General features: G+C 37.0%; 2 protein-coding genes across 2 annotated transcripts; both read right to left on the reverse strand.

Moving 5' to 3' along the window:
- Window positions 1-8,213: 8,213 nt before the first annotated feature.
- Window positions 8,214-11,937, reverse strand: si:cabz01007794.1 (putative ferric-chelate reductase 1). Its single transcript, XM_035953881.2, has 7 exons — window positions 11,781-11,937; window positions 10,361-10,804; window positions 10,071-10,262; window positions 9,855-9,953; window positions 9,606-9,738; window positions 9,315-9,455; window positions 8,214-9,231 (listed from the first exon to the last, which is right to left on the reverse strand). Exons 2-7 carry the CDS (start codon window positions 10,790-10,792, stop codon window positions 9,188-9,190), a joined length of 1,041 nt encoding a protein of 346 aa, XP_035809774.2. The 5' UTR covers window positions 10,793-10,804; window positions 11,781-11,937; the 3' UTR covers window positions 8,214-9,187.
- A 10,779-nt stretch (window positions 11,938-22,716) lies between these two features.
- Window positions 22,717-25,472, reverse strand: LOC129348203 (threonine-rich protein-like). Its single transcript, XM_055008069.1, has 3 exons — window positions 25,314-25,472; window positions 23,832-24,255; window positions 22,717-23,740 (listed from the first exon to the last, which is right to left on the reverse strand). Exons 2-3 carry the CDS (start codon window positions 24,241-24,243, stop codon window positions 23,697-23,699), a joined length of 456 nt encoding a protein of 151 aa, XP_054864044.1. The 5' UTR covers window positions 24,244-24,255; window positions 25,314-25,472; the 3' UTR covers window positions 22,717-23,696.
- Between the last annotated feature and the right edge of the window lie 2,168 nt (window positions 25,473-27,640).

Raw genomic sequence — 27,640 nt, forward strand, 5'->3', positions numbered from 1 at the left:
CCCGTCAGTACTCTGGCTGCAGCGTTTTGGATCAGCTGTAGATGTTTCAGAGAGCTATTGGGACAACCTGATAATAAGGAATTACAGTAGTCAAGCCTAGAAGTAACAAATGCATGGACTAGTTTTTCTGCATCACTCTGAGACAGGATGTTCCTGATTTTCACAATATTTCTCAGGTGGAAAAAGGAAGTCCTACAGATTTGTTTTATGTGCGAGTTAAAGGACATGTCCTGGTCAAAGATAACACCGAGGTTCCTCACAGTAGTACTGGAGGCCAATGTAATGCCATCCAGAGTAACTATATGCTTTGAAAGCAATTCTCTAAGATGTTTGGGGCCAAATACAATGACTTCAGTCTTGTCTGAATTTAGTAGTAAGAAATTATAGGTCATCCAGGTCTTTATGTCCTTAAGACAATCTTGCAGTCTAGCTAGCTGATTAGTTTCATTTGGCTTCATAGATAAATACAATTGAGTGTCGTCAGCATAACAATGGAAATTAATACAGTCCTTCCTAATAATGTTGCCTAAGGGAAGCATGTATAATGTGAACAGTATTGGTCCTAAGACAGAACCCTGAGGAACTCCATGATTAACCCTAGTATGCTCAGAAGAGTCATTGTTGACATGCACAAACTGGAACCTGTCTGATAAGTAGGATTTAAACCAGTCCAGTGCTGTCCCTTTAATGCCAATAGAATGTTCTAGTCGCTGTAATAAAAGTTTGTGGTCGATTGTATCGAATGCTGCACTAAGGTCCAACAGAATAAGTATAGAGACCAGTCCATTATCTGACGCTATGAGAAGGTCATTAGTAACTTTCACCAGAGCTGTTTCTGTGCTATGATGCACTCTGAAGCCTGACTGAAACTCTTCAAACAGGCTATTCCTTTGTAAATGTTCATATAATTGATTTGCAACTGTTCTTTCCAGAATTTTAGAGAGAAATGGGAGGTTGGAAATTGGTCTATAGTTGGCTAAAACATCTGGATCTAGAGTGGGCTTTTTAAGTAAAGGTTTGAGTACAGCAACCTTAAAAGCCTGTGGTACATAACCTGTTACTAGAGAGAGATTAATCAGATCTAACATTGAGGAATTAATTAAAGGTAAAGCCTCCTTGAACAGTCTAGTTGGGATAGGATCTAAAAGACATGTTGATGGTTTGGATGTAGAAACTATTGAAATGAGTTCAGAGAGATGTATGGGGGTGAAAAATTCTAAATATCCATCTGGTCTTACAGCCAATTCTAAAGTATCTGTAATCGATGATACATCTGTGACATTTGCAGGAAGGGCCAGATTAATTTTTTCTCTAATCGTAATAATTTTATTTGTTAAGAAGCTCATGAAGTTGTTACTGCTCAAAGCTAAAGGAATACAAGTTTCAACAGAGCTCTGACTCTTTGTCAGCCTGGCTACAGTGCTGAAGAGAAACCTGGGGTTGTTCTTGTTTTCCTCTATTAAAGATGAATAATATGTTGTCCTGGCATTACGAAGAGCTTTTTTATAAATTACTAGACTTTTTTTCCAAGCTACATAAACTTCCTCTAAATTAGTGGAGTACCACTTCCTTTCCAGCTTTCAGGACGCCTGCTTTAAAGTCCGCAGCTGGGAATTATACCAAGGAGCAGGTCCTCTCTGAGATAGAACTTTCTTTTTTACAGGTGCAACACTATCAAGTGTTGTACGCAGTGAGGCTGCAGCATTATTAACAATATAATCCACTTCTGTGGGGGTAAAATTATAATATTTCCCTTCCATTATATCAGTAAGTGGTGCTGGACTAAATAGAGAGGGTATTATTTCCTTAAATTTAGTCACCGAATTGTGAGACAGACATCTACTGTAATGATATTTATTCTTAACTCCTATACAATCTATTGTTGTAAATTGAAATGTTATCATAAAATGGTCAGAAAGAAGAGGGTTCCGGGGAAATACTGTTAACTGTTTGATTTCTATGCCATAAGTCAGAACGAGGTCAAGGGTATGATTAAAACTATGAGTTGGTTTATTTACATGTTGAGAAAACCCAATTGAGTCTAATATTGAATTAAAAGCAGTCGTAAGGCTGTCACTGTCCACGTCAGCATGAATGTTGAAGTCACCCACAATAATGACTTTATCTGAGCTGAGCACTAAATCAGATAAAAAGTCTGAGAATTGAGATAAAAACTCAGAGTAAGGAGCAGGAGGACGATATACAACAACAAATAAAACTGGTTTCTGAGCTTTTAAATCTGGATGAGAGAGACTGAGAGTAAGATTTTCAAATGAACTGTAACTAGGTTTAGGTCTCTGGTTCATTTTTAAGCTAGAGAGGTAAATTGCTGCCACTCCTCCTCCTCGGCCCGTGATTCGAGGAACATGACAGTTAGTATGATTAGTAGGAGTTGATTCATTTAGACTAACATATTCTTCCTGCTGCAACCAGGTTTCAGTCAAACAGAACAAATCAATCTGGTTATCAGTTATCAAATCATTTACTAACAGAGATTTAGACGAGAGAGATCTAATATTTAACAGACCACATTTAATTGTCCTGTTTCTTCGCTCAGTTGAAATAGTGGTATTAATTTTAATTAGATTTTTATGGTTACTATGTCTTTTGTTTATTTTTGATTTGCTTAATTTATTGAATTTTGGTGGTCGGGGGACAGACACAGTCTCAATAAAGCTAAGTGAATTCCTGGAGGGTGACAGCTGAGAGGAAACTGCAGAGAGGTGTGGAAGACTACAACTCTGCATCCTGGTCTGAACTCTGGGTTGTCATGCTTTAGGAGTTCTAATAAAATCAGCCATATTTCTAGAAATGAGAGCTGCACCAGCCAAAGTGGGATGGATGCCGTCTCTCCTAATCAGACCAGGTTTTCCCCAGAAAGAGCTCCAATTGTCTATAAAGCCAACGTCGTTTGCAGTACACCACGTAGACGACCAGCGGCGAAACGATGCCATACGGCTAAACATATCATCGCTTGTCAGATCAGGCAGGGGTCCAGAGAAAACTATACCTGCAACTATTTGAAAAGCCATTATTCTCTTCGTTGTATAGTAATTTCTTTTAAAGTGCAGGAAAGGAACATCTGCTTACTGCCATTTTTGGGACTGAAGCACTCTGCAGCTATTTTCTGACATGAACAATAGTTTTTTAATCAGTTCAGTGCTCATGATGCCTTCCTGGTTTTCTGTAATTGCCAACAAAAGCTCTGTTGCTGTTGTTACAGAACTTAAACCAATTACATCATGTGTTGAATTTATCAAGAAAATGAGTGAGTCGGATCAGATTTCATTTCTGAAGAAGCACATGGTTGCAAGTGAAGAAGCGGATAAGTGACGTTTTGGTTTTCTCTGGACACGAGCTGGTTTTTGCAACAGGGTGTTTCTGTGGGAAAGAATGTTTGTCTTGTCTTCTCTGTGTTAAACCCGTTTGGTTGTTGTGGTAAAAGAGGAAGAAGCAACAAAGAGGTCATTGTTAAAGTATAAATAGCTGCTACCTTACAATGTCTGCTTTCAAAATGAACTCCTCTTTTTCAAAATGTGTTATAAATCCTTGTTCGCGTGATTTAGGCTGATTTGGCAAAGGCAGATGAATGAGCGACGCATGTACAGTGGTGGAAAAAAGTTTTTGGACACCCCATGCATGTGTGAAATATGCATTAAGAATCACTCTTTGGTCTTCAAGTGCAATTTCTTTTAGTACAGTCACAGCCAAAATACTAAACAAACCCTTAAAAATCCCATTACAAACTTAAAATTGATTGATTCCATAAAAATACATGAGAAATTTTGAGTATTGGATCATTTTGGTACCAGTGATCCACTAATGAAAATCATGCTTTTTATTAAAAGACACAATTTGTGTTGCCGTGCTTCATGTCTATATAAATCCAGCACATTTGAAAGTTGTTCAGAGACAAAATGGCTAAAACAAGGAACCTAATGCAGGACACACACCTGAAGATACAGATTCTCAGCCAGGAAGGGTACAGCTGGCGCCAGATAGCCAGGAAGTGCAGATGCAGTCCTTCAGCAGTTGGATACACTCTGCAGAAATACAGACAAACCAGCAACTTGGAAGACAAACTAAGATCTGGGCATCTAAGGGTTTCTTCAGAAAGTAATGATCGCATCCTGATCCGCATGTGCAGGGAAAACCGCTGAATGACGTCACAGGAGCTTCAGCAGCAGTGGTCAAACCAAACTGGTGTCCAGTGTTCCACCTGCACTGTACGTGGCTGACTTTTAGATGATGGCTGAAGGTCCTACAGGGCTGCGAAGAAGCGCCTGATCAATGAGAGACAGAGGTTAGCCAGCGTTGTTGGGCCCAAGCACACAAGAACTGGACAACCAGGAACTGGAAGAAGATTCTGTGGTCAGATGAGTCCAGTTTCCAGGTTTATCTTCCTCCTGCTAATGTGAGAGTACACAGAAGGCCAGGCGAGGCATTATCTCCAGCATGTACAGTACCTACTGTCAAGCATGGTGGAGGCAGTATCACGGTTTGGGGATGCATGAGTGCTGCTGGTGTTGGTCATCTCACTGTCTGTGATGAGACACTGAACTCTGCCAAATACTGTACCATTCTCCAAACCCACATGCTCCCTTCTGTACGTGCTCTGTTCTGTTGAGGTCAAAACTGGATGTTTCTACCAGATAATGCTTCTTGAACACATCCAGGCCCAGTAGAACTTGGCTGCAGCAGCACAGTATCCAGGTCTTAGAGTGGCCAGCTCAATCTCCGGACATGAGCCCCATTGAAAATCTGTGGTGGATTATCAAGAGGTCTGTTTCAATGCATAATCCAAAGAATTTAGAAGAATTAAAAGCAGTAATTCAAGAAGAATGGGACAAGATTACCCCTCAACAGTGTGAAAGGCTCATGGGGAACATGGCAGCCAAGATTAGAACTCTACTTCGTGCTAATGGCAGGACTACTAAATATTAATTTGATGATGTGATGGTTTAAATATTTTTTGTTCAGTTTTGAACACATTCTCTGTTACTTGTTGACTTTGCTACCAACAATGTTGAGAACCGACATTGAAACTGTCAAGAATTTAGTTTTTTTTAGTTTTTCTTGTAAACAATAAACAAAAAAATATCATTTGTATTTGTTTGTGTCTGTCTAATGCAGCCACACATTTTGAAACACACAAAAAAATTCCACAAATATTTTATGATATAATTTGAGATTGTGTAAAATTTTAAGGGTGTCCCCTTTTTCCACCACTGTATTTTGAGCCTTGTGAGTAGGTGGTTGATGTGTTTCCCAGCTTTGTGAGTAGACAAAAAAACATTTAATAGTGCAAATCTAAACTCAGTGGGTTGACTATGAAGCTTGTTTTTTGCTTTTGATATTTTTCCACACTTAATACTTTAATGCCCCAACATACCCAGGAAAGACTGTAGTAACAATTTGGAGGTTGTTATTTAAAATGAGCCATGCTGAATGTCCCAGTTTATTTTTTTTTCCCTCAGGATGCTGTTCATTTCAGCATTGTGACAAGAAAGAGATAAGCTAAAATTGTCTTTAGTTTCACATTCAACCAACATGGTTGAATATGAAACTAAAGACAATTAGTAAATACTTGAGTAAAGCTAAGATTAGAATGTTTTTAGATACTAACTCAGAATCAAATGGTTGCACAATATAAAATAGCTGCTTTCATCTAATTTCTGTAGCCTGCACGTGGATTGTAGAGTTAAGTCTCCTAACTTTTCCAGGTGGTCAGATATACAACTCCAGTGGATGCTGATGCTGCTGTGGTTCTCGTGGGTATGTGAGTAGCAAACTGCTTTTATTTTGTTATCAGCAATCAGAAATCACTGCAACAGTTTTCTATGTACTTACCTTGCCCAGCGATGTAAGTCAAATCAGTGTTTGGTTTCACAGTAGACAGCTGTAATGTGTGGGTTAAAGTATTTCCTGACAAGTATTTCATTTACACAATGAGGAAACTGTATCTAGCTATTGTAAGTAAAGTTCTTCATGACATGCCATAGCAAGAACGTGTGTGGACCCTCTGGATTTAGCTCAAGGGTATTATTAGGCTGTCTTTTGTTAAAGATGCTCTTGATGTCATTGCACAGCTTTTCTATTTGGCCAAGGTCTGGGCTCTAATTAGGTCGCTCCAAAATGGGGATTTCAGTAGTTTGTTTAGGGTCATTGTCCTGCTGCATCCCCCAATTTTTACCAAACTTCATCTTGCAGACAGCCACTTCTGACTCCTGCAAATGTTTGAATCATTGGTTAAAATATTGTCGGCTCATCATTGTAACTCTAATTTTTGCAAAAACGTAGATTACTGTTGTACAGCTTTGAAAAATTTGAACCCATCCTTTAACTTCCTGCTAATTTATTTAATTTTTCAGTCTTATAGGGAAAATGCCTTGCTTTCACTTGAGTTAGTTATTTAGATGCTTCCTAATTTAGAAGAAGCACATAAAGGCTGAAAGTGTTTAGGGTGGTTTTCCATTATATTTCCATGTAAATGCGTCATGTTTCATTGGATGAATTGTCCAAACAGGAAAGTGTTTGAGTTCTGAAGAAATGAATTACAGAGATGGGATAAGAGGAAGTGATGAAAAGCAGCTGTAGGGACCAGGTAAGAACAATAGCCTTTCAACATTTTTATTTCCTTCATGCATGTTTCAGTGTCTGAGCACGAGGTGATCACGCCTCATCTGCTCATGAATCTCTGGTTAAAAAGTTTTCTTCACTCTGCTTTCACAACTTGACATGAGTAGTGTGAGATGAAGGGACAGACAAACAAACAGGGAACCATTTTTATTTTACAGTAACATCAGTTCACCAAATGACAAAAACAGCTACAATATGGCAATGTTTAGTGTAGCACATCTGATTGAAATTAATGATAAATGTTTTAAATATGTCACTGCAAAAGAGCTAATTAAAGTAAATGCTCTTTCACAGCCTTGTGTAGGAACAGTAGTGATTGCTGAAAAACTCCTAAAACGAGTTTGCTGAAACATCATCTTCAATTTGTTCTTGGTGTTTGGATTGTAACAGTGAAGCTTTGGTTTGTGGCTTTCCAACTGCTGTCCTTCATTCTTCAAGGAAAACTAATCAGTGCGAAAGAATTTACAACCAATGCACAGATTAGTAAGCAGATTGTTTATTCAATTTACTATTTTAGAATTTGTCATGGATATCCAGCATATTAAATGTTCTCACAGAACTAGAAAACATATTCCAATGTCAAGTTTTTTTTTTAGAGTAGAATTTGTCGTAGAACAGAATTTAGTCTTAAGCTCATCGGTCACTTCATGAAGTACACCTATGAATGTATTGCAGAACAAATATAACAGATCTGCAAGAAATTCTGCTCATACAAAGCCCTTATGTTTTCAGTTTTTGTTGACATGCGACAAAGTTGTTTTTTTTTGACGGCATGTTATACTATGAAGGTTTTTTTGGACGACATGCTATACTATGACATTTTTTGGATGTCATGTTATAATGTTTTTTGGACGACATACTATACTAGTGCGTTTTTTTGAGGAAATGTTATAGTATGATGTTTTTTGGACGACATACTATACTATGACATTTTTTTGAGGATATGCTGTGACATTTTTTTTTGACAGCGTGCCATACTATAAAGGTTTTTTTTGGATGACATGCTATACTATGACGTTTTTAAGGCTGATAAACATGAACTAACAAGTAAACTTGCTTGTCGCCTCTGTGGTTTTCCTCTGAGCATCACCAGTCACATATTTAATTTGTTCTGGAATATGAGAACATGTAAATTCTCAATCTGGGTTGTTTGCATAAAGAACAAGAAACCCAAATGGATATCTACATCTTGTAAAGCAAATCATGGATTTCCCTGAACTTCAATATTCAACTGGATTTTCTGTTCCATGGATTTTCTGGATTTTCTCAAACCTGTGTGACCTCCGGAGAACTTTCAAGTGTCTGTGAATAGAATGAACTTGGGCTAACGTTAGCGAGCAATAGCAGCATCCTAACCTTTGCTAACTATCGGAAATGTGTAACCACCTGTCTTTCCGCAATGGTTTTATTTTATTTCCTTGGTAGTCAGTACCTTTTACCTCTTTTGCCTAGATTTCATAAATAATCCATAAAAATGATAATAATAATTAAAAAAATTATTTAAAGTTACATAATGCTAAAGGTTCAGATTCAGATCTTCAAACCTGCTTGTTAATAAGATAGTCTAGACAGTCTGGCATTTTCTGTCTGCCAACAATATCACTTTATTAACAGGGCTAAAATCGTAAACATACAATATAAACTTCATTGTTACATAAGTCAGTATGCAAAATTAATTTCTTCAATGTTCGGTGTCAGCCAGTGAGGCTTCATTGTGAAAGCATTGTTGAAGAATCAACTGTCTGTGTACATTAACAGTAACAAGAACATGATGTAAAAACACATCTGCCATTAGCTAGCATCATTGTGAGTAATAACAGAGCAGTAAAAAACACAGTCTTTGCTTGCTTTTAGTGTACCACAAAACTATTATGCGTAAATGTAAATAGTGATATGAACAAACCTGTCTGTTCTGTGCATATGCAAAAGAATTTTTTTTGTCAACAAAAGTTTGTCATTGGTTCAGTATGTTATTTATTATAACTTTGGACATTATTGTGTCGGAAAATATTTTCCTTCCATGACAGTTTAACAGTTCCATGGCTGTAGTGTTTTTGACAGTAATAATGTGGGTTTAAGAGGTAAATGGACCCTAAACCTAAAATTTATAGAACCCAAGACATTTGCTGATGACAGCCATGATTCGTTGACATGATCTAAATTTTTCTTTTGATTAGTCTTAATGCTTCTATTATAATTCTACTTTTTATTTGTGCCCTGCTTTAGACATTTTAATGAATACATTACATCTGAGGCATAGGGCAAAAACCCAGCAGTCTTGTGGTTAAATATAGTTACATAACTCATAAAACTCTTAACAGTTTTTTTTTTTTAAATCAGAGTTGCTAAAGTCTCAAAAAGTTGTAAGAGTTACCAGTTTTACCAGTCCTCTTGCTTTAACCTGTGGTGAGTTATTACAAAAATAATCCTATCAATCAGGGTTACACTATGTAAAGTTAAACTCCAGAAAGACCTTTAAAGGTTTACATTCAATAGCACAGATGCATGGATGGGGAAGTTCTTTTGATGGTTGAAGGTTTTATTGTCCTCATATCATACTTAGACCCAGGGTAGCCACAGTGATCAGTAGAGCTGTAGGTGAGAATGGAAGAAAAAAGAATTGTACAAATTTCTGTTTTCAGATAATCATTGTAAAACAATCTTGTTATGCTTACCTTGCATTACTGATTGCTGGATTGTGATTGCGTGATTAGTGGTGGAGTTATTAAGCACATTGATGACAGTAACATTTGGTTGTGCCAGATTCAAAAGAGGGCTTCTTAGTACTTCGTTGGCAATTTCCAGACCAACAGAAGCTGAAAGTAAAACAAAAAGACAAAAAGATTACAGATGCATTCATAGAAGATGAGAAAATAAGAACACATTATTTCTGATTATTTCTGTAGCAGTGGATCTTAGTAGAATACTGAAGGTGCACGTGATGCGATATTGTTATGTTAACTTACTGGAGCTGAAAGTTCCATTGACGACTGAAAGTGCGAAACTTGTTGTTCGAGCAGTCAAATCTGGTATTGTGACACAAAAGGTGCACTCAATTCTGTCTCCGTTGATTCTGCCACTCACACAGGTCACGGCCAACTGCAGAGCAAAGACAGTTTGACTGATCACCAAAGAGGACTTTTTCAAATTCATGAATGTAGACAGCAGGTAATATGTATTTATTGATTATATTTTAACACTCCAGTCAAACTCACTTTTGTCAAAATGAGCGTGTTGTTGTTGACAAATATGGCGATGTGGACGTCAACCATGCCATTTTTGTTAATGCAGACATAGGCTGTGTTGATGCTTTCCTGTTGTACAAAACCAGAAAAAGTCAGTGATCACGGCTTATGCATATATGTTCAAACAAACTCCATGTTTGTTTTGGAGTCATAGTACTTGCTCTTGAGGGAGAGAATTTGACATACCGGTGTAGGATCACGTAACAGGATCACAGCAATGAAGCCAGTAGATACTCCTGTGAGCTCAAACGTAAATTTTTGGCCACTGTTCTGCTGGGCGGATGTAAAGAAGCATGACGTGTCTGTAGAGGGGTCACAACCGGAGGGCTCCGCTGCACAGAGCTTTTGTGTTGCACATTGTGACCTATTAACAGATGTCTACAAGGGAGATAAGATCCATTTTAGTGGTTTGGATAATGTGTCCTTTTCATGAGCAATATTGAAAGTGATGCTTTTTCTTAAAGCTTTTTACTCACTTGAGGAATTGGACATAGGGACGCAGTGGTCCCAGTTGTTGCTGCGTTGGTTGTTGCTGGAGCTGCTGTCATGTTTAGAGTGGTCATTGTCATGTTTGGAGATGTCATCATTGTCATGTTTGGTGTTGTCATTGTCATGTTTGGAGATGCCATCATTGTCACATTTGGTATTCCAGTTGTGGTGGCTGCTGCAGTTGTGGGGGTTGGTGTCGTTGTGGTGGCAGGTGCAGGTGCCATTACAAGTAAAGGTGCCATTACAAGTGCAGGTGCCATTGCAAGTGGAGGTGGGGGTGTCGTTGTGGCTGCTGCAGTTGTGGTGGCTGCCGCAGTTGTTGCTGCCGCAGTTGTGGTTGTGGAGCTTTGAGTGTAGGCGCCCATAAAGTTCAAGGACATCATCACAACCAGGACAGTGAAGACTAGTCTGTTGTCCATGCCTATAGTAGACTGGGTGAGATTATTTAGTTTAGTAACATAATGACAGTTTGTATCGGGAGTTTTCAGAGAAATTCATTAACAGTAAATTGTTTTAACCTTACATGATACTCAGTAACCATAATATTTAGGTGAAAATTTGTTACAGCTTTGCCCTTTGCAACCATTCAGGGTTGAGTTGTTTGAAGTTGGGGGTAGAAAAAACATATTTATTGCTATTTCATCTTAAATGAAATTTGCTTTGAGAGGATGAAGGATGCCATTTGAAAACCAAACCCTAATTTTTATAAAATTATCACTCAATAACCTATAAAGATGAAGATATATTATGACAAAAACTCAATAAATATTTAAGTCAATAATCAATCAATAAAAGTTTATTTGTATAGCCCTTTTCAACAGCCCAAAGGGTGGCCAAAGTGCTTCGCAGTAAAAAAACAAACAAACAAGAAAGTAACTTAAAAACAATACAGTAACTTAAAGCAGGACAAACAATCACACTTGCGAACATGCAAACTCCATGCAGAAAGATCCCAGGAAGGCTGGGACATGAACCAGGGATCTTCTAGCTACAAGGCGAGAAGTACTAACCACCACGCCACTGTGCAGCCCGTATAATATACAATAAAACAATAAAATAAACAGCACTAAAATATACATCTAAAAGAAATAAAAGTAATAAAATGTCACCATGCTGCTAGGTATTGAAAGCCATTTCAAACATAATGTAACAATCTTTATCTCCATCAACACAGAGATGCATATCTAATATGTAATTTAGATTACTGTCTTTTGGTGAGTACTTTTAACTAAAACAAATATAAAAACAATGATTTAAGTTCTAAAACACGAATGTAAGGTAATAATAGTAACAACAACAACAACAATAATAATAATAATAATCATCGATTTTTCCTAATATTACTACAGTTCTGATAATGGTCAAATAAATATATAATATTCTGACATATACATTGTTTTAACACACCTGTAGATCTTGTCTTTCGTGCAAGAGAGAGAATATAGTAATTGTTCCTTGGAAGGAAGACCTTGTGTTTGTAGTTTTGTCCTCAGGTAACAGTTATGAGTGCACTGCCTCTGATGTCCTCATGAGGCTCCTAGGTGAGGCTGTGATACTTGTTTGCTCCGAGTTGGTATTTATGTGAAGAGGAGGGAAGAGTCAAGCTATCAGACACACGAGAAAAGACAAAACTTCTCTGACATCAGTGATATTTCCACAGGGTGGGGAAAAGGGTGTGTATCATGAAAACTCACCTGGATCTTGCCATGTCACCATACATTTAAAACTCTCTGTCTGGTATAGTGTTGTCTTTAAATGCATTACTTCCTTGAGGACACACAGTTCCCCGAACTTCCGTGATTAACACATGACAATGTTTACTTGGTGTCTAAGTCTCATCAACAGAGTTGCCAAAATCCAAATTTTTGCAACAGAACACCACATAGTACCAATATGATCAATGTTACTCACTTCACCTGTCAGTGGTCATAATGTTGTGGCTGATGGATGTATGTTCAATCAACTACCTAATTAGATTTCAGGGATTGGTGTTAAATCTCAATGCTGTTCTTTCTTGAGAAAATCACCTTAAAAAGATTTACAGGAGGACATGGAAGGATTTTGTGTTTGTAGTTAAATGCTCAGGTATGACTATACTTAGTGTTCCTTCCTTTTCATGAGCTCTCCACACAAACTGCCACCTGTGGAAATGTATTAAAAAATAGCTTTTTATCCTGAGATGCAACAATATTAGGCTGCGTGTGTGTTTGTGTGGGGATTCATGGTTTGAATCTGAAACCAGTCATGAGACCTGAGACACAGTGATGAGAACTGGTTTGTCAGTGGCAGTGTCAGCTCTCATCTCTGGTTCACTATTCTTCTTGTGCTCTGCAGTTTGTGTATGAAAAATATGTCCTCTTTAATTATTGAGCAGATAAGTCCAGGCACCTCAGAACTGTCTGTTTTCTATAATGCACGGGGGTAATTATTTGATTAGTATACAGCTGCTGTCTACCTGTGTGTAAGTCCGATATTCTGTTTCCTAATCATGTTTATATTTCTATTTATTGATATATTATGGTTCCAGTTATTGCCCAGCTGCAGTCAGTACAAAAAATGTGTCAGTCTGGTTTGGAGGGACTTTGATCTTTGCTTCTGCTATATTTTCTGAAAAGTTGAAGCTAGTACCAAGGGTAGTGCAGTAATTATTGTCACTCGCACATCCACTTGAAAACATTTTATGCTTCTGCCTTTCAACATAATGCATTTCCAGAAAATCCTGTTCCCCTTAACATACTGTGCCACCTACGACATCAGTGTATGCATACCATGTGTGTATCAGAACGACGATATCTTTAGCTGCATGTCGTCATTTTGCTGCTGGGTGTCTACGTGGTGTACTGCAAACGACATTGGCTTTATAGACAGTTGAAGCTCTTTTTGGGGAAAACCTGGTCTGATTAGGAGAGACGGCATCCATCCCACTTTGGCAGGTGCAGCTCTCATTTCTAGAAATATGGCTGATTTTATTAGAACTCCTAAAGCATGACAACCCAGAGTTCAGACCAGGATGCAGAGTTGTAGTCTTCCACACCTCTTTGCAGTTTCCTCACAGCTGTCATCCTCCAGGAATGCAGTTAGCTTTATTGAGACTTAAACCTAGTTACAGTTCGTTTGAAAATCTCACTCTCAGTCTCTCTCATCCAGATTTGAAACGTCAGAAGCCAGTTTTATTTGTTGTTGTATATCGTCCTCCTGCTCCTTACTCTGAGTTTTTATCTCAATTCTCAGACTTTTTATCTGATTTAGTGCTCAGATAAAGTGATTATTGTGGGTGACTTTAACATTCATGTTGACTTGGACAGTGACAGCCTTACGACTGCTTTTAATTCAATATTAGATTCAATTGGGTTTTCTCAACATGCAAATAAACCAACTCATAGTTTTAATCACACCCTTGACCTCGTTCTGACTTATGGCATAGAAATCAAACAGTTAACAGTATTTCCCCAGAACCCTCTTCTTTCTGACTATTTTATGATAACATTTCAATTTACAACAATAGATTGTATAGGAGTTAAGAATAAATATCATTACAGTAGATGTCTGTCTGACAATTCGGTGACTAAATTTAAGGAAATAATATACTCTATTTAATTCAGCACCCCTTACTGATATAATGGAAGGGAAATATTATAATTTTACCCCCACAGAAGTGGATTATTTTGTTAATAATGTTGCAGCTTCACTGCGTGCAACACTTGATAGTGTAACACCTGTAAAAAAGAAAGTTCTATCTCGAAGTGGACCTGCTCCTTGGTATAATTCCCAGCTGCGGACTTTAAAGCAGGCATCCCAAAAGCTGGAAAGGAAGTGGTATTCCACTAATTTAGAGGAAGTTTTTGTAACTAAAAAAAAAAAGCTCTTCGTAATGCCAGGACAACATATTATTCATCTTTAATAGAGGAAAACAAGAACAACCCCAGGTTTCTCTTCAGCACTGTAGCCAGGCTGACAAAGAGTCAGAGCTCTGCTGAACCTTGTATTCCTTTAGCTTTGAGCAGTAACGACTTCATGAACTTTTTCACAAATAAAATTATTACAATTAGAGAAAAAATTATCTGGCCTTTCCTACAAATGTCACAGATGTATCATCGAGTACAGATGCTTTAGAATTGGCTGTAAGACCTGATGAATATGTAGAATTTTTCACTCCCATACATCTCTCTGAACTAATTTCAATAGTTTCTACATCCAAACCATCGACATGTCTTTTAGATCCTATCCCAACTAGACTGTTCAAGGAGGCTTTACCTTTGCTGTAATCAAACCTTTACTTAAAAAGCCCACTCTAGATCCAGATGTTTTAGCCAACTATCGACCAATTTCCAACCTCCCATTTCTCTGTAAAATTCTGGAAAGAACAGTTGCAAATCAATTATGTGAACATTTACAAAGGAATAGCTTGTTTGAAGAGTTTCAGTCAGGCTTCAGAGTGCATCATAGCACAGAAACAGCTCTGGTGAAAGTTACTAATGACCTTCTCATAGCGTCAGATAATGGACTGGTCTCTATACTTATTTTGTTGGACCTTAATGCAGCTTTCGATACAATCGACCACAAACTCCAGGTTCCAGTTTGTGCATGTCAACAATGACTCTTCTGAGCATACTAGGGTTAATCATGGAGTTCCTCAGTGTTCCGTCTTAGGACCAATACTGTTCACATTATACATGCTTCCCTTAGGCAATATTATTAGGAAGCACTGTATTAATTTCCATTGTTACGCTGACGACACTCAATTGTATTTATCTATGAAGCCAGATGAAACTAATCAGCTAGCCAGACTGCAAGATTGTCTTGAGGACATAAAGACCTGGATGACCTATAATTTCATACTACTAAATTCAGACAAGACTGAAGTCATTGTATTTGGCCCCAAACTTCTTAGAAACTCGCTTTCAAAGCATATAGTTGGATGGCATTACATTGGCCTCCAGTACTACTGTGAGGAACCTCGGTGTTATCTTTGACCAGGACATGTCCTTTAACTCACACATAAAACAAATCTGTAGGACTTCCTTTTTCCACCTGAGAAATATTGTAAAAATCAGGAACATCCTGTCTCAGAGTGATGCAGAAATACTAGTCCATGCATTTGTTACTTCTAGGCTTGACTACTGTAATTCCTTATTGTCAGGTTGTCCCAATAGCTCTCTCAGACATCTACAGTTGATCCAAAATGCTGCAGCCAGAGTACTGACGGGAGTTAGCAAGAGAAATCATATTTCTCCTATACTGGTTTCTCTTCATTGGCTTCCTGTTAAATCTGGAATAGAATTCAAAATCTTTCTTCTGACATATAAAGCTCTTAACAACCAATCTCCATCATATCTTAAAGACCTGATAGTACCATATTATCCTAGCAGAACTCTTCGCTCTCAGACTGCAGGCTTACTTGTTGTTCCTAGAATCTCTAAAAGTAGAATGGGAGGCAGAGCCTTCAGTTATCAGGCACCTCTCCTGTGGAACCAGCTCCCAGTTTGGGTTTGGGAGGCGGACACCCTCTCTATTTTTAAGACCAGGCTTAAAACCTTCCTTTTTGACAAAGTTTATAGTTAGGGCTGACTGGGGGAACCTGACGGGGTGAGCTGGTGTTTTCATTTGCACAACTGACTTGAGACAATTTGACTGTAATTGGCGCTATATAAATAAAATTGAATTGAATTGAATTGAATTGAATTGAATTGAATTGAATTGAATTGAATTGAATTAAATGTCAATACAAGAAATCCAAATCCCAGTGGTAGGCCATATATAACATGTACAGGGATGAGAATTTTCCGCGAATCCGCGGAATTCCGAGTTTTTTTCCGCCGAAAGTATAGTTTTTGTGAATCGTGTAAATCCGTTGAGAAAATTGTAGGGGGGTAGGGGCAGGCAAGCGGCCGGCCGGCCGACGCGTCGCGAGCCGAGGCTTGTGATGGCCGCCGCCGACATCTTTCGGCAACGCGCATTGCAAAATCAGATACAGCTGTGAGAACGGAAATCGGCATTGCTATCTGTAAACATCACTCGCTATTTATGTTAATGATAACATCCGCCTATTTTCGGCAGCAATTTGGTGCCAGTTTCATCTGATTGTTTCCTTCCACATGTTAAATTTCGCGGATATGCAAGCACACGATATTGTTGAGTTTTGATCATTTCTGGTGCGTGGATACGTATAGATCTATGGTTGTTTTGGTTACCTAAAAAACACGGACATTTTCAGAGTTTTTTTCCATTTGTCATTCTCATCCCTGCATGTAACTTCTTTGCCAGACCTGGGATAGAAGCCAACATAATTTTTTGAGAACTGAGCAGCAGAATAATGTGTGTTTTGGTTGTATTGCACTCTTGTGTGCATGACACGAACATAATGAAATCAATCAACCATATAATAATACTAGAGTGTTACAAATCGTTTTTATGTTAAGTGTCAAGAGATATTTCTCACAGATGAGTGATTTAGTAAATGTGTTAATTGGACCAGCAAAGTCAAGTTTATTCTTGTTTCGTTTTTTGTTAAACAGTGGAATACATCGTCAAATTCTTTCACCATTTACATCCCTCCGACACCAAGCAAAAGTTGCGCAGGATGTAAGGTATTGTCAAGTTTAACGTACGAGCGTTCTGTTTATGTAAAAATGCTTTCTAGTTTGATTAATGCTTTTCAATTATCTCTTGCATTAATGTTGAGTGTGGTTTAAAAAGTTAATACGTTTTGGACGAAATATAAACATACAAAATAAAAAAACTATATAAAGTACACACTGCAAAATAGAAACTTAACAAATTGTGATAAAATCTGTTACTGTAATGACAGTATTTAGACTACTTTTTTGTACTATTCTAATAGTCTTTATTTCTTTTTAAAAATGTATAATGTTAATGTGCTTTATTCTGTCTTCTGACTGTCTTACAGCATACTTTCACCAATAGACAAATATTCTAAGATGTAAAATTTTTAGAGGGAAATTTTCCCAAATTTTCCCAAATGTGATTGCATGGTTGCTTTTTTAAATAAATAGATAGATGTAGTTTAAAAATTGGATTTCTTTTGAGGTGTTTATTTAAGATTTACCAACTTTGTATTCAATAATATAATGCTGTCATATAACAAGAACCTGTAACTAAATTTGATTACACAATTTCCAGTTTTTTCTAGATGCCCTCATTCTCACCTTTTTCTGTAATGTTTCTTGATCTGTGTAGGGAGAAGGATAAGGAATTATGCGTACAGAGGTTGAAATAACACTTGTAGTATAAAGAACGATTTTATTATAACATCATAGTTTTGGTTTGTGGCATTCATTCGGATAATTAAGGTCAGGGTCCGTTATTTATTGTCACTCTTGGATTTGTAACCTGTAAACCCTCCCATGTTTCTTGGGATTTTCCTATATTTTACTTGTCTTTCCTGTTGTGTACTTCCTAAATATGTCGTTATTAATTATGTTGCTGCAGCATTTAACGTTTTCCAGTAAAGCGAGTGGCAGTATGCCCAGCGGGTAAATGCGATCACTACCTAAAGTGACATAATGTTTTACATCAGTTGCAATGACTGCCAAAATTTTTTCAGTGCACAATTTGAAATAGATGCTTTTTAGATGATGTCTTTTTTCACAGTTCTCATGCACATTATTAATTTCTGAACACTAACCCCTAACCCTATGGCGGCTGTTACAACTAATACGAATGCAGATGTTGCTACAAAAAAAAACATTTGCAAAAATGCGAATGATGAATTATACGACCATCAACACTTCTATAGTTTGCTGCCTGTGTAATGTAATGTTGTTGTAATGTAAAGTTAAAAGTACATGTGAATAAAAATGTGTTGCTACTCCTACTGATAATAAGAATTCTGTTTATTTAACTAAGCTTCACAAAGTTGCAAAATTGCACACATAAAACAACAGTTCTAAAACAATGATAGAAACCTTCATTGGTAGATGGAATTACAAAAATACAATCAAAATCAAGACAAATCAACATATGTTTTCCTACAGTGTGCTTTTTAGAAGCCTCGCCTTTGTTCTTGAGAGAACAGCAGCTGTCTAAATGTAAGATGTGAACCTGTTTGGTAAGAAGGCTGGAGTAGATTTTTATTGCATTGCACAATAAAAATCAAGGAAACCATGAGTCTTAAACTTTGATTTTGGCAAACTTTGGATATTAATTCTTTCTCATGCTTCCTTCATACATACATGTGCAGTGTGAAAAAGTTCATGTTATTTTCGTAATTTAATTCAAAAAGGTAAACTTTCATTGATTGTATGTTCTTTACAGGTAAAGTGAATAATTTGAAGCCATTTTGTTTATGTTTGAATGATAATGGCTCATAGCTAATGAAAAGTAGAGCTCCACCATCCTACGATATTAGAATATTTTATTTTGTGTTTAAGTAAATTACTATTTAATATGCTATCTCTCGGTTTAGTTCAGTACATCAGACCCAATCATGGGAAAGACTGCTGACTTTAAAGTTGTCCAGAAGACTTAATGGAAAGTGTTGTAGGAAAAGATGCAAAAACAACTTGATTTTAATCATCAGAGTTAAAAGAGAAAAAGGCTTGAAATGTTTCACTTCACATGTAATAAATATAGAACATATGAAAGCTGACCTTTTTGAATTAAGTTACAAAAAAGAGAACTTGAGCTTCACATGTATACCAGCAGTGCCGGTAGGGATGGTCGGCTGAACCACTTAACCCCCTTGATGCGCAATATGGGTCAAAAGTGACCCAAATTCAATGGAAAATGGGTTTCTCCTGACCCACACTGTGCATCAAAGGGTTAAATGGGAAATTTCAGTCTGTTAACACTGATTGTGACATAACAAGCAGTTAAATAAGCTGGTTTAAAGCTTCTTCATAGCTGTATTCTTAGCACAGCTTTCACTCTTAACATTTTATGCATGTTGTTCCTCCCTGGAATGTACAGTGCCAGTAAAAAATTTGGACACACCTTCTCAGTTAATGTCTTTTATTTATTTTAATTATTTTCTACATTGTAGATTAATAGTGACGAAATCAAAACTGTGGAAGAACACGTACGGAATTATGTAGTAAACAAAAAAGGGATTAAGGAAATCATATGTTTTATATTTTAGATTCTTTAAGTCTATATCTGCTTTGATGACAGCTTTGCACTCTTGGCATTCTCTCAATCAGCTTCATGAGGTAGTTTCCTGGAATGTATTGAATTAACGGGTGTGTCTTGTCAAGAGTCAATTTGTGGAATTTCTTGCCTTCTGAATGTGTTTGATACCATCAGTTGCATTGTGCAGAAGTCAGGTTGGTACACAGTTGACAGCCCTATTTGACAACTGTTAGAATCCATATCATGGCAAGAACCAATCAGCTAAGTAAAGAGAAAAGACAGTCCATCATTACTTTAAGACTTGAAGGTCAGTCGATTGGAAAAATTTCAAGTACTTTGAATGTGTCCTCAAGTGCAGTCACAAAAGCCATCAAATGCTATGATGACCGAGGCTCTCATAAGAACCGCCCCAGGAAAGGAAGACCAAGAGTCACCTCTGCTGGATAAAATAAGTTTTTTGGAGTTACCAGTCTCAGAAACCGCAAGTTAACAGCACCTCAGATTAGAGCCCAGATAAATACCACACAGAGTTTCAACAGAGTTTCAACTGTTCAGAGGAGATTGCGTGAATCAGGCTTTCATGGTTGAACTTCTGCAAAGAAGCCACTACTGAAGATGAACAAGAAGAAGAAGAGAATTGTTTGGGCCAAGAAACACAAGGACACTGGTGTCACTGTTGGTGATCTATTCAAAATTGAAGGCACACATGGCTACCACAGCATTCTGCAGCGCCATGCCATCTCATCTGGCTTGCATTTAGTTGGACCATCATTTATTTTTCAACAGGACAGTGACCTCAAACACATTTCCAGGCTGTGTAAAGTTGTTTGGCCAGGAAGGAGAGCGATGGAGTGCTGCGTCAGATGACCTGGCCTCCACGGTCACCTGACCTAAACCCAATCCAGATGGTTTAGGATGAGATGGACCACAGAGTGAAGGAAAAGCAGCCATCAAGTGGTCAGCATCTCTGGAAAGTCCTTCTAGACTGTTGGAAAACCATTTCATGAAGCTGACCTAGAGAATGTCAAGAGTGCAAAGCTGCCATTAAAGCAAATGGGGGCTACTTTGAAGAATCTAAAATATAAAACATAAAATTTAACACTTTTTTTGTTCACTATGTACTTCCATATGTAGTCTTTAATAATTTTGAAGTCTTCAGTATTAATCTACAATGTAGAAAATAGTTAAATAAAAACCATTGAATGAGAAGGTGTGTCCAAAGTTTTGAGCGGTACTGTAGTTGGCAAAGGAATGAAAAGACAATTCACAGTTCAGAAAGGAGGAGCAAGACATATATGACTGATAATCAGGATAAATATGTCTTTTTCTAAAAAGCAAATAGTTTTCTTGCTCAAAGTCAACTTATATTTGTCCTTTTAATAGAGTTATATAAGATAATATGCCAGCAAGAAAGTAAAAACTTAGCTAGGAGTAATAAACCATGGCTGACAATTTACGTAGACTACATTTTTAAATATTTCACTGCCAAAAAAATAATATTGCATCAGAATCAGTGTTGTTGCTAATCATTGACACTTCAGAGCTTGTAGCGTTCCAAAAAATCCTCTTAACACTTACTATATAGAAAACAGTAAATTTTTTCAAGTGTTTTTTTAATTAAAAAAAACAAAAAAAAACCAGTTGCATCATGTAAACAAACTGTCATATAAAGGGTTGAAATCTTGAAAATAAATGAATATTCATTTGTCATGATTGGGACTCATGTTGGTTAAAAAATCTAAAGCTTGTTCATAGAAAACTGCACCTAGTAAACACCTGACTAAAACTAAGATTTGAATTTTTTTTAGATAGTCAAAATCAAATGATTGCACAATATAAAATAGCTGCTTTCATCTAATTTCTGTAGCCTGAACATGGATTGTAGAGTTAAGTCTCCTAACTTTTCCAGGTGGTCAGATATACAACTCCAGTGGATGCTGATGCTGCTGTGGTTCTCATGGGTATGTGAGTAGCAAACTGCTTTTATTTTGTTATCAGCAATCAGAAATCACTGCAACAGTTTTCTATGTACTTACCTTGCCCAGCGATGTAAGTCAAATCAGTGTTTGGTTTCACAGTAGACAGCTGTAATGTGTGGGTTAAAGTAGTTTCTTACAAGTATTCATTTACACAATGAGGAAACTGTATCTAGCTATTGTAAATAAAGTTCTTCATGACATGCCATAGCAAGAACGTGTGTGGACCCTCTGGAATGGTTTTCTGCATTTATTGTTGATAAAATGAGATCAGTTAAAAACACAAAAAAAGTTATTGTCTTCCATGCCTTCATCATATTATAGCATGTACTAAACATTCTCAGTGTTGGAGGAAGTGAATCTTTAAAAACTTATGTTTTCAGTTTTTGTTGACATGCGACAAAGTTTTTTTGACGGCATGTTATACTATGAAGGTTTTTTTGGACGACATGCTATACTATGACATTTTTTGGATGTCATGTTATACTATAATGTTTTTTGGATGACATACTATACTAGTGTGTTTTTTTGAGGAAATGTTATAATATGATGTTTTTTGGACGACATACTATACTAGTGCGTTTTTTTGAGGAAATGTTATATGTTGTTTTTTGGACGACATACTATACTATGACATTTTTTTGAGGATATGCTGTGACATTTTTTTTGACAACTTTCCATACTATAAAGGTTTTTTTTTGGACGACATGCTATACTATGACGTTTTTAAGGCTGATAAACATGAACTAACAGTTAAACTTGCTTGTCGCCCCTTTGGTTTTCCTCTGAGCATCACCAGTCACATATTTAATTTGTTCTGGAATATGAGAACATGTAAATTCTCAGTCTGGGTTGTTTGCATAAAGAACAAGAAACCCAAATGGATATCTACATCTTGTAAAGCAAATCATGGATTTCCCTTAACTTTAATATTCAACTGGATTTTCTGTTCCATGGATTTTCTGGATTTTCTCAAACCTGTGTGACCTCCGGAGCACTTTCAAGTGTCTGTGAATAGAATGAACTTGGGCTAACGTTAGCTAGCAATAGCAGCATCCTAACCTTTGCTAACTAGCGGAAATGTGTAACCACCTGTCTTTCCGCAATGGTTTTATTTTATTTCCTTGGTAGTCAGTACCTTTTACCTCTTTTGCCTAGATTTCATAAATAATCCATAAAAATGATAATAATAATTAAAAAAATTATTTAAAGTTACATAATGCTAAAGGTTCAGATTCAGATCTTCAAACCTGCTTGTTAATAAGATAGTCTAGACAGTCTGGCATTTTCTGTCTGCCAACAATATCACTTTATTAACAGGGCTAAAATCGTAAACATACAATATAAACTTCATTGTTACATAAGTCAGTATGCAAAATTAATTTCTTCAATGTTCGGTGTCAGCCAGTGAGGCTTCATTGTGAAAGCATTGTTGAAGAATCAACTGTCTGTGTACATTAACAGTAACAAGAACATGATGTAAAAACACATCTGCCATTAGCTAGCATCATTGTGAGTAATAACAGAGCAGAAAAAACACAGTCTTTGCTTGCTTTTAGTGTACCACAAAACTATTATGCGTAAATGCAAATAGTGATATGAACAAACCTGTCTGTTCTGTGCATATGCAAAAGAATTTTTTTGTTAACAAAAGTTTGTCATTGGTTCAGTATGTTATTGATTATAACTTTGGACATTATTGTGTCGGAAAATGTTTTCCTTCCATGACAGTTTAACAGTTCCATGGCTGTAGTGTTTTTGACAGTAATAATGTGGGTTTAAGAGGTAACTAGACCCTAAACCTAAAATTTATAGAACCCAAGACATTTGCTGATGACAGCCATGATTCGTTGACATGATCTAAATTTTTCTTTTGATTAGTCTTAATGCTTCTATTATAATTCTACTTTTTATTTGTGCCCTGTTTTAGACATTTTAATGAATACATTGCATCTGAGGCATAGGGCAAAAACCCAGCAGTATTGTGTTTAAATATAGTTACATAACTCATAAAACTCTTAACAGTTTTTTTTTTTTTTTTTTTTAAATCAGAGTTGCTAAAGTCTCAAAAAGTTGTAAGAGTTACCAGTTTTACCAGTCCTCTTGCTTTAACCTGTGTTGAGTTATTACAAAAATAATCCTATCAATCAGGGTTACACTATGTAAAGTTAAACTCCAGAAAGACCTTTAAAGGTTTACATTCAATAGCACAGATGCATGGATGGGGAAGTTCTTTTGATGGTTGAAGGTTTTATTTTCCTCATATCATACTTAGACCCAGGGTAGCCACAGTGATCAGTAGAGCTGTAGGTGAGAATGGAAGAAAAAAGAAAAAAAAGGTAATTGTACAAATTTCTCTTTTCAGATAATCATTGTAAAACAATCTTATGCTTACCTTGCATTACTGATTGCTGGATTGTGATTGCGTGATCAGTGGTTGTGGGACCAGTTGTTGCTGGAGTGGTGATTGTAATGTTTGGTGTTCCAGTTGTGATTGCCGCAGTTGTGGTGGTTGGTGTTGGTGTGGTGGTTGGTGCAGTTGTGGTGGTTGGTGTCGTGGTGGCTGCAGTTGTGGTGGTTGGTGCAGTTGTGGTCGTTGGTGCAGTTGTGGTGGTTGGTGCAGTTGTGGTGGTTGGTGCAGTTGTGGTGGCTGCTGCAGTTGTGGTGGCTGCTGCAGTTGTGGTGGATGGTGCGGGTGGGGGTGGGGGTGGGGGTGGGGGTAGGGGTGGGGATGTTTGAGCATAGGTGCCCATAAAGTTCAAGGACATCATCACAACCAGGACAGTGAAGAGTAGTCTGTTGTCCATGCCTATAGTAGACTGGGTGAGATTATTCAGTTCAGTAACATAATGACAGTTTGTATCAGGGGTTTTCAGAGAAATTCATTAACAGTAAATTGTTTTAACCTTACATGATACTCAGCAACCATAATATGTAGGTGAAAATTTGTTACAGCTTTGCCCTTTGCAACCATTCAGGGTTGAGCTATTTTAAGTGGGGGTAGAGAAAACATTTATTGCTATTTCATCTTAAATGAAATTTGCTTTGAGAGGCTGAGGGATGCCATTTGAAAACCAAACCCTAATTTTTATAAAATTATCACTCAATAACATATAAAGATGAAGATATATTATGACAAAAACTCAATAAATATTTGTCAATAATCAATCAATAAAAGTTTATTTGTATAGCCCTTTTCAACAGCCCAAAGGGTGGCCAAAGTGCTTCGCAGTAAAAAACAAACAAACAAGAAAGTAACTTAAAAACAATACAGTAACTTAAAGCAGGACAAACAATCACACTTGCGAACATGCAAACTCCATGCAGAAAGATCCCAGGAAGGCTGGGACATGAACCAGGGATCTTCTAGCTACAAGGCGAGAAGATCCCTGGGTCGCGATAATCATAAAATAACAGCAATAAAATAAACAGCAATAAAACAGCACTAAAATATACATCTAAAAGAAATAAAAGTAATAAAATGTCACCATGCTGCTAGGTATTGAAAGCCATTTCAAACATAATGTAACAGTCTTTATCTCCATCAACACAGAGATGCATATCTAATATGTAATTTAGATTACTGTCTTTTGGTGAGTACTTTTAACTAAAACAAATATAAAAACAATGATTTTAAGTTCTAAAACACAAATGTAAGGTCATAATAATAGTAACAATAATACTATTATTATTATTATTATTATTATTATTATTATTATTATTATTATTATTATTATTATTATTATTATTATTATTATTACTAATAATAACAACAACAACAACAATAATAATAATAGATTTTTCCTAATATTACTACAGTGCTGATAATGGTCAAATAAATATATAATATTCTGACATATACATTGTTTTAACACACCTGTAGATCTTGTCTTTCGTGCAAGAGAGAGAAAGTAGTAATTATTCCTTGGAAGGAAGACCTTGTGTTTGTAGTTTGTCCTCAGGTAACAGTTATGAGTGCACTGCCTCTGATGTCTTCACCAGGCTCCCAGGTGAGGCTGTGATACTTGTTTGCTCCGAGTTGGTATTTATGTGAAGAGGAGGGAAGAGTCAAGCTATCAGACACATGAGAAAAAAAAACAACCTCTATGACATCAGTGATATTTCCACAGGGTGGGGAAAAGGGTGTGTATCATAAAACTCACCTGGATCTTGCCATGTCACCTTACATTTAAAACTCTGTCTGGTATAGTGTTGTCTTTAAATGCATTACTTCCTTGAGGACACACAGTTCCCCGAACTTCCGTGGTTAACACATGGCAACAAACAAACTACTACAGTTTAATCTGTTTACTGTGTTGTCTTTAATGTACTCATAACTAAAATATATCATGCAGTGCCATCTTGTAAAGAAGCATCTGAGCTTATGTATTGACTATAAAAATGTCACACAAAACAGTGTTTTCAGCTTTAGATTTACACGACTGTATTCATTACCAAAAATATAAGTGAACTGATAGTGTACACTGATCAGGCATAACATTATTACCTCTTTTGTGGTCAAAAATGCTCTGAACCATTGGGCTTGGACAAGAGGACCTCTCAGGGGGTCCTATGGGGTCTGGCACCAGGACGTTTGCAGTGGGTCCTTTAGGTACTCAGGGTTGTGCAGTGGGGCTTCTGTGAATCAAAGTTGTTCCACTGCATCTTGTTGATGCTTGATCAGAATAGGGTGTGGGAAGTTTGGAGGTCAAATCATTATCATCTTGGGCGTTGTCGTGTTCCTCAAGATGTTCCTGATTATTACATTTTTTTGTGATGGTGTGGGTGGGGTGCATTTTCCTGCAGGGTAGGTCAGTGACAGTGGGAATTTTAATTTGCATGAAGGAGTGTACTTGCTCTGGGACAATGTTTACTTGGTGTCTAAGTCTCATCAACAGAGTTGCCAAAATCCAAAGTTTTCCAACAGAACACCACATAGTACCAATATGATCAATGTTACTCACTTCACCTGTCAGTGGTCATAATGTTGTGGCTGATGGATGTATGTTCAATCAACTACCCAATTAGATTTCAGGGATTGGTGTTAAATCTCAATGCTGTTCTTTCTTGAGAAAATCACCTTAAAAAGATTTACAGGAGGACACTGAAGGATTTTGTGTTTGTAGTTAAATGCTCAGGTATGACTATACTTAGTGTTCCTTCCTTTTCATGAGCTCTCCACACAAACTGCCACTTGTGGCTACTCAGCTACTCGATGACAGTGGTCGAGGGTCTCTCAAAGAAATCCAGAAAAGGACACCAGACTTTTTAAAAATTGTTTTCTGACTAATAATAACAACAACAACAACAATAATAATAATAGATTTTTCCTAATATTACTACAGTGCTGATAATGGTCAAATAAATATATAATATTCTGACATATACATTGTTTTAACACACCTGTAGATCTTGTCTTTCGTGCAAGAGAGAGAAAGTAGTAATTATTCCTTGGAAGGAAGACCTTGTGTTTGTAGTTTGTCCTCAGGTAACAGTTATGAGTGCACTGCCTCTGATGTCTTCACCAGGCTCCCAGGTGAGGCTGTGATACTTGTTTGCTCCGAGTTGGTATTTATGTGAAGAGGAGGGAAGAGTCAAGCTATCAGACACATGAGAAAAAAAAACAACCTCTATGACATCAGTGATATTTCCACAGGGTGGGGAAAAGGGTGTGTATCATAAAACTCACCTGGATCTTGCCATGTCACCTTACATTTAAAACTCTGTCTGGTATAGTGTTGTCTTTAAATGCATTACTTCCTTGAGGACACACAGTTCCCCGAACTTCCGTGGTTAACACATGGCAACAAACAAACTACTACAGTTTAATCTGTTTACTGTGTTGTCTTTAATGTACTCATAACTAAAATATATCATGCAGTGCCATCTTGTAAAGAAGCATCTGAGCTTATGTATTGACTATAAAAATGTCACACAAAACAGTGTTTTCAGCTTTAGATTTACACGACTGTATTCATTACCAAAAATATAAGTGAACTGATAGTGTACACTGATCAGGCATAACATTATTACCTCTTTTGTGGTCAAAAATGCTCTGAACCATTGGGCTTGGACAAGAGGACCTCTCAGGGGGTCCTATGGGGTCTGGCACCAGGACGTTTGCAGTGGGTCCTTTAGGTACTCAGGGTTGTGCAGTGGGGCTTCTGTGAATCAAAGTTGTTCCACTGCATCTTGTTGATGCTT

The sequence above is a fragment of the Amphiprion ocellaris genome, chromosome 23 (assembly GCF_022539595.1).
Source record: "Amphiprion ocellaris isolate individual 3 ecotype Okinawa chromosome 23, ASM2253959v1, whole genome shotgun sequence".
NCBI classification, from domain to species: Eukaryota; Metazoa; Chordata; class Actinopteri; family Pomacentridae; genus Amphiprion; species Amphiprion ocellaris.

Coding starts and splice junctions, on each gene's coding strand:
- si:cabz01007794.1 (XM_035953881.2), bottom strand. CDS start 10,792: ATGGACAACAGACTAGTCTTCACTGTCCTGGTTGTGATGATGTCCTTG. Junction 10,263..10,360: donor CCCTATGTCCAATTCCTCAA/GTGAGTAAAAAG, acceptor TCTCCCTTGTAG/ACATCTGTTAATAGGTCACA. Junction 9,456..9,605: donor CAATGGAACTTTCAGCTCCA/GTAAGTTAACAT, acceptor TTTTACTTTCAG/CTTCTGTTGGTCTGGAAATT.
- LOC129348203 (XM_055008069.1), bottom strand. CDS start 24,243: ATGGACAACAGACTACTCTTCACTGTCCTGGTTGTGATGATGTCCTTG. Junction 23,741..23,831: donor CCAGCAATCAGTAATGCAAG/GTAAGCATAAGA, acceptor TCTCACCTACAG/CTCTACTGATCACTGTGGCT.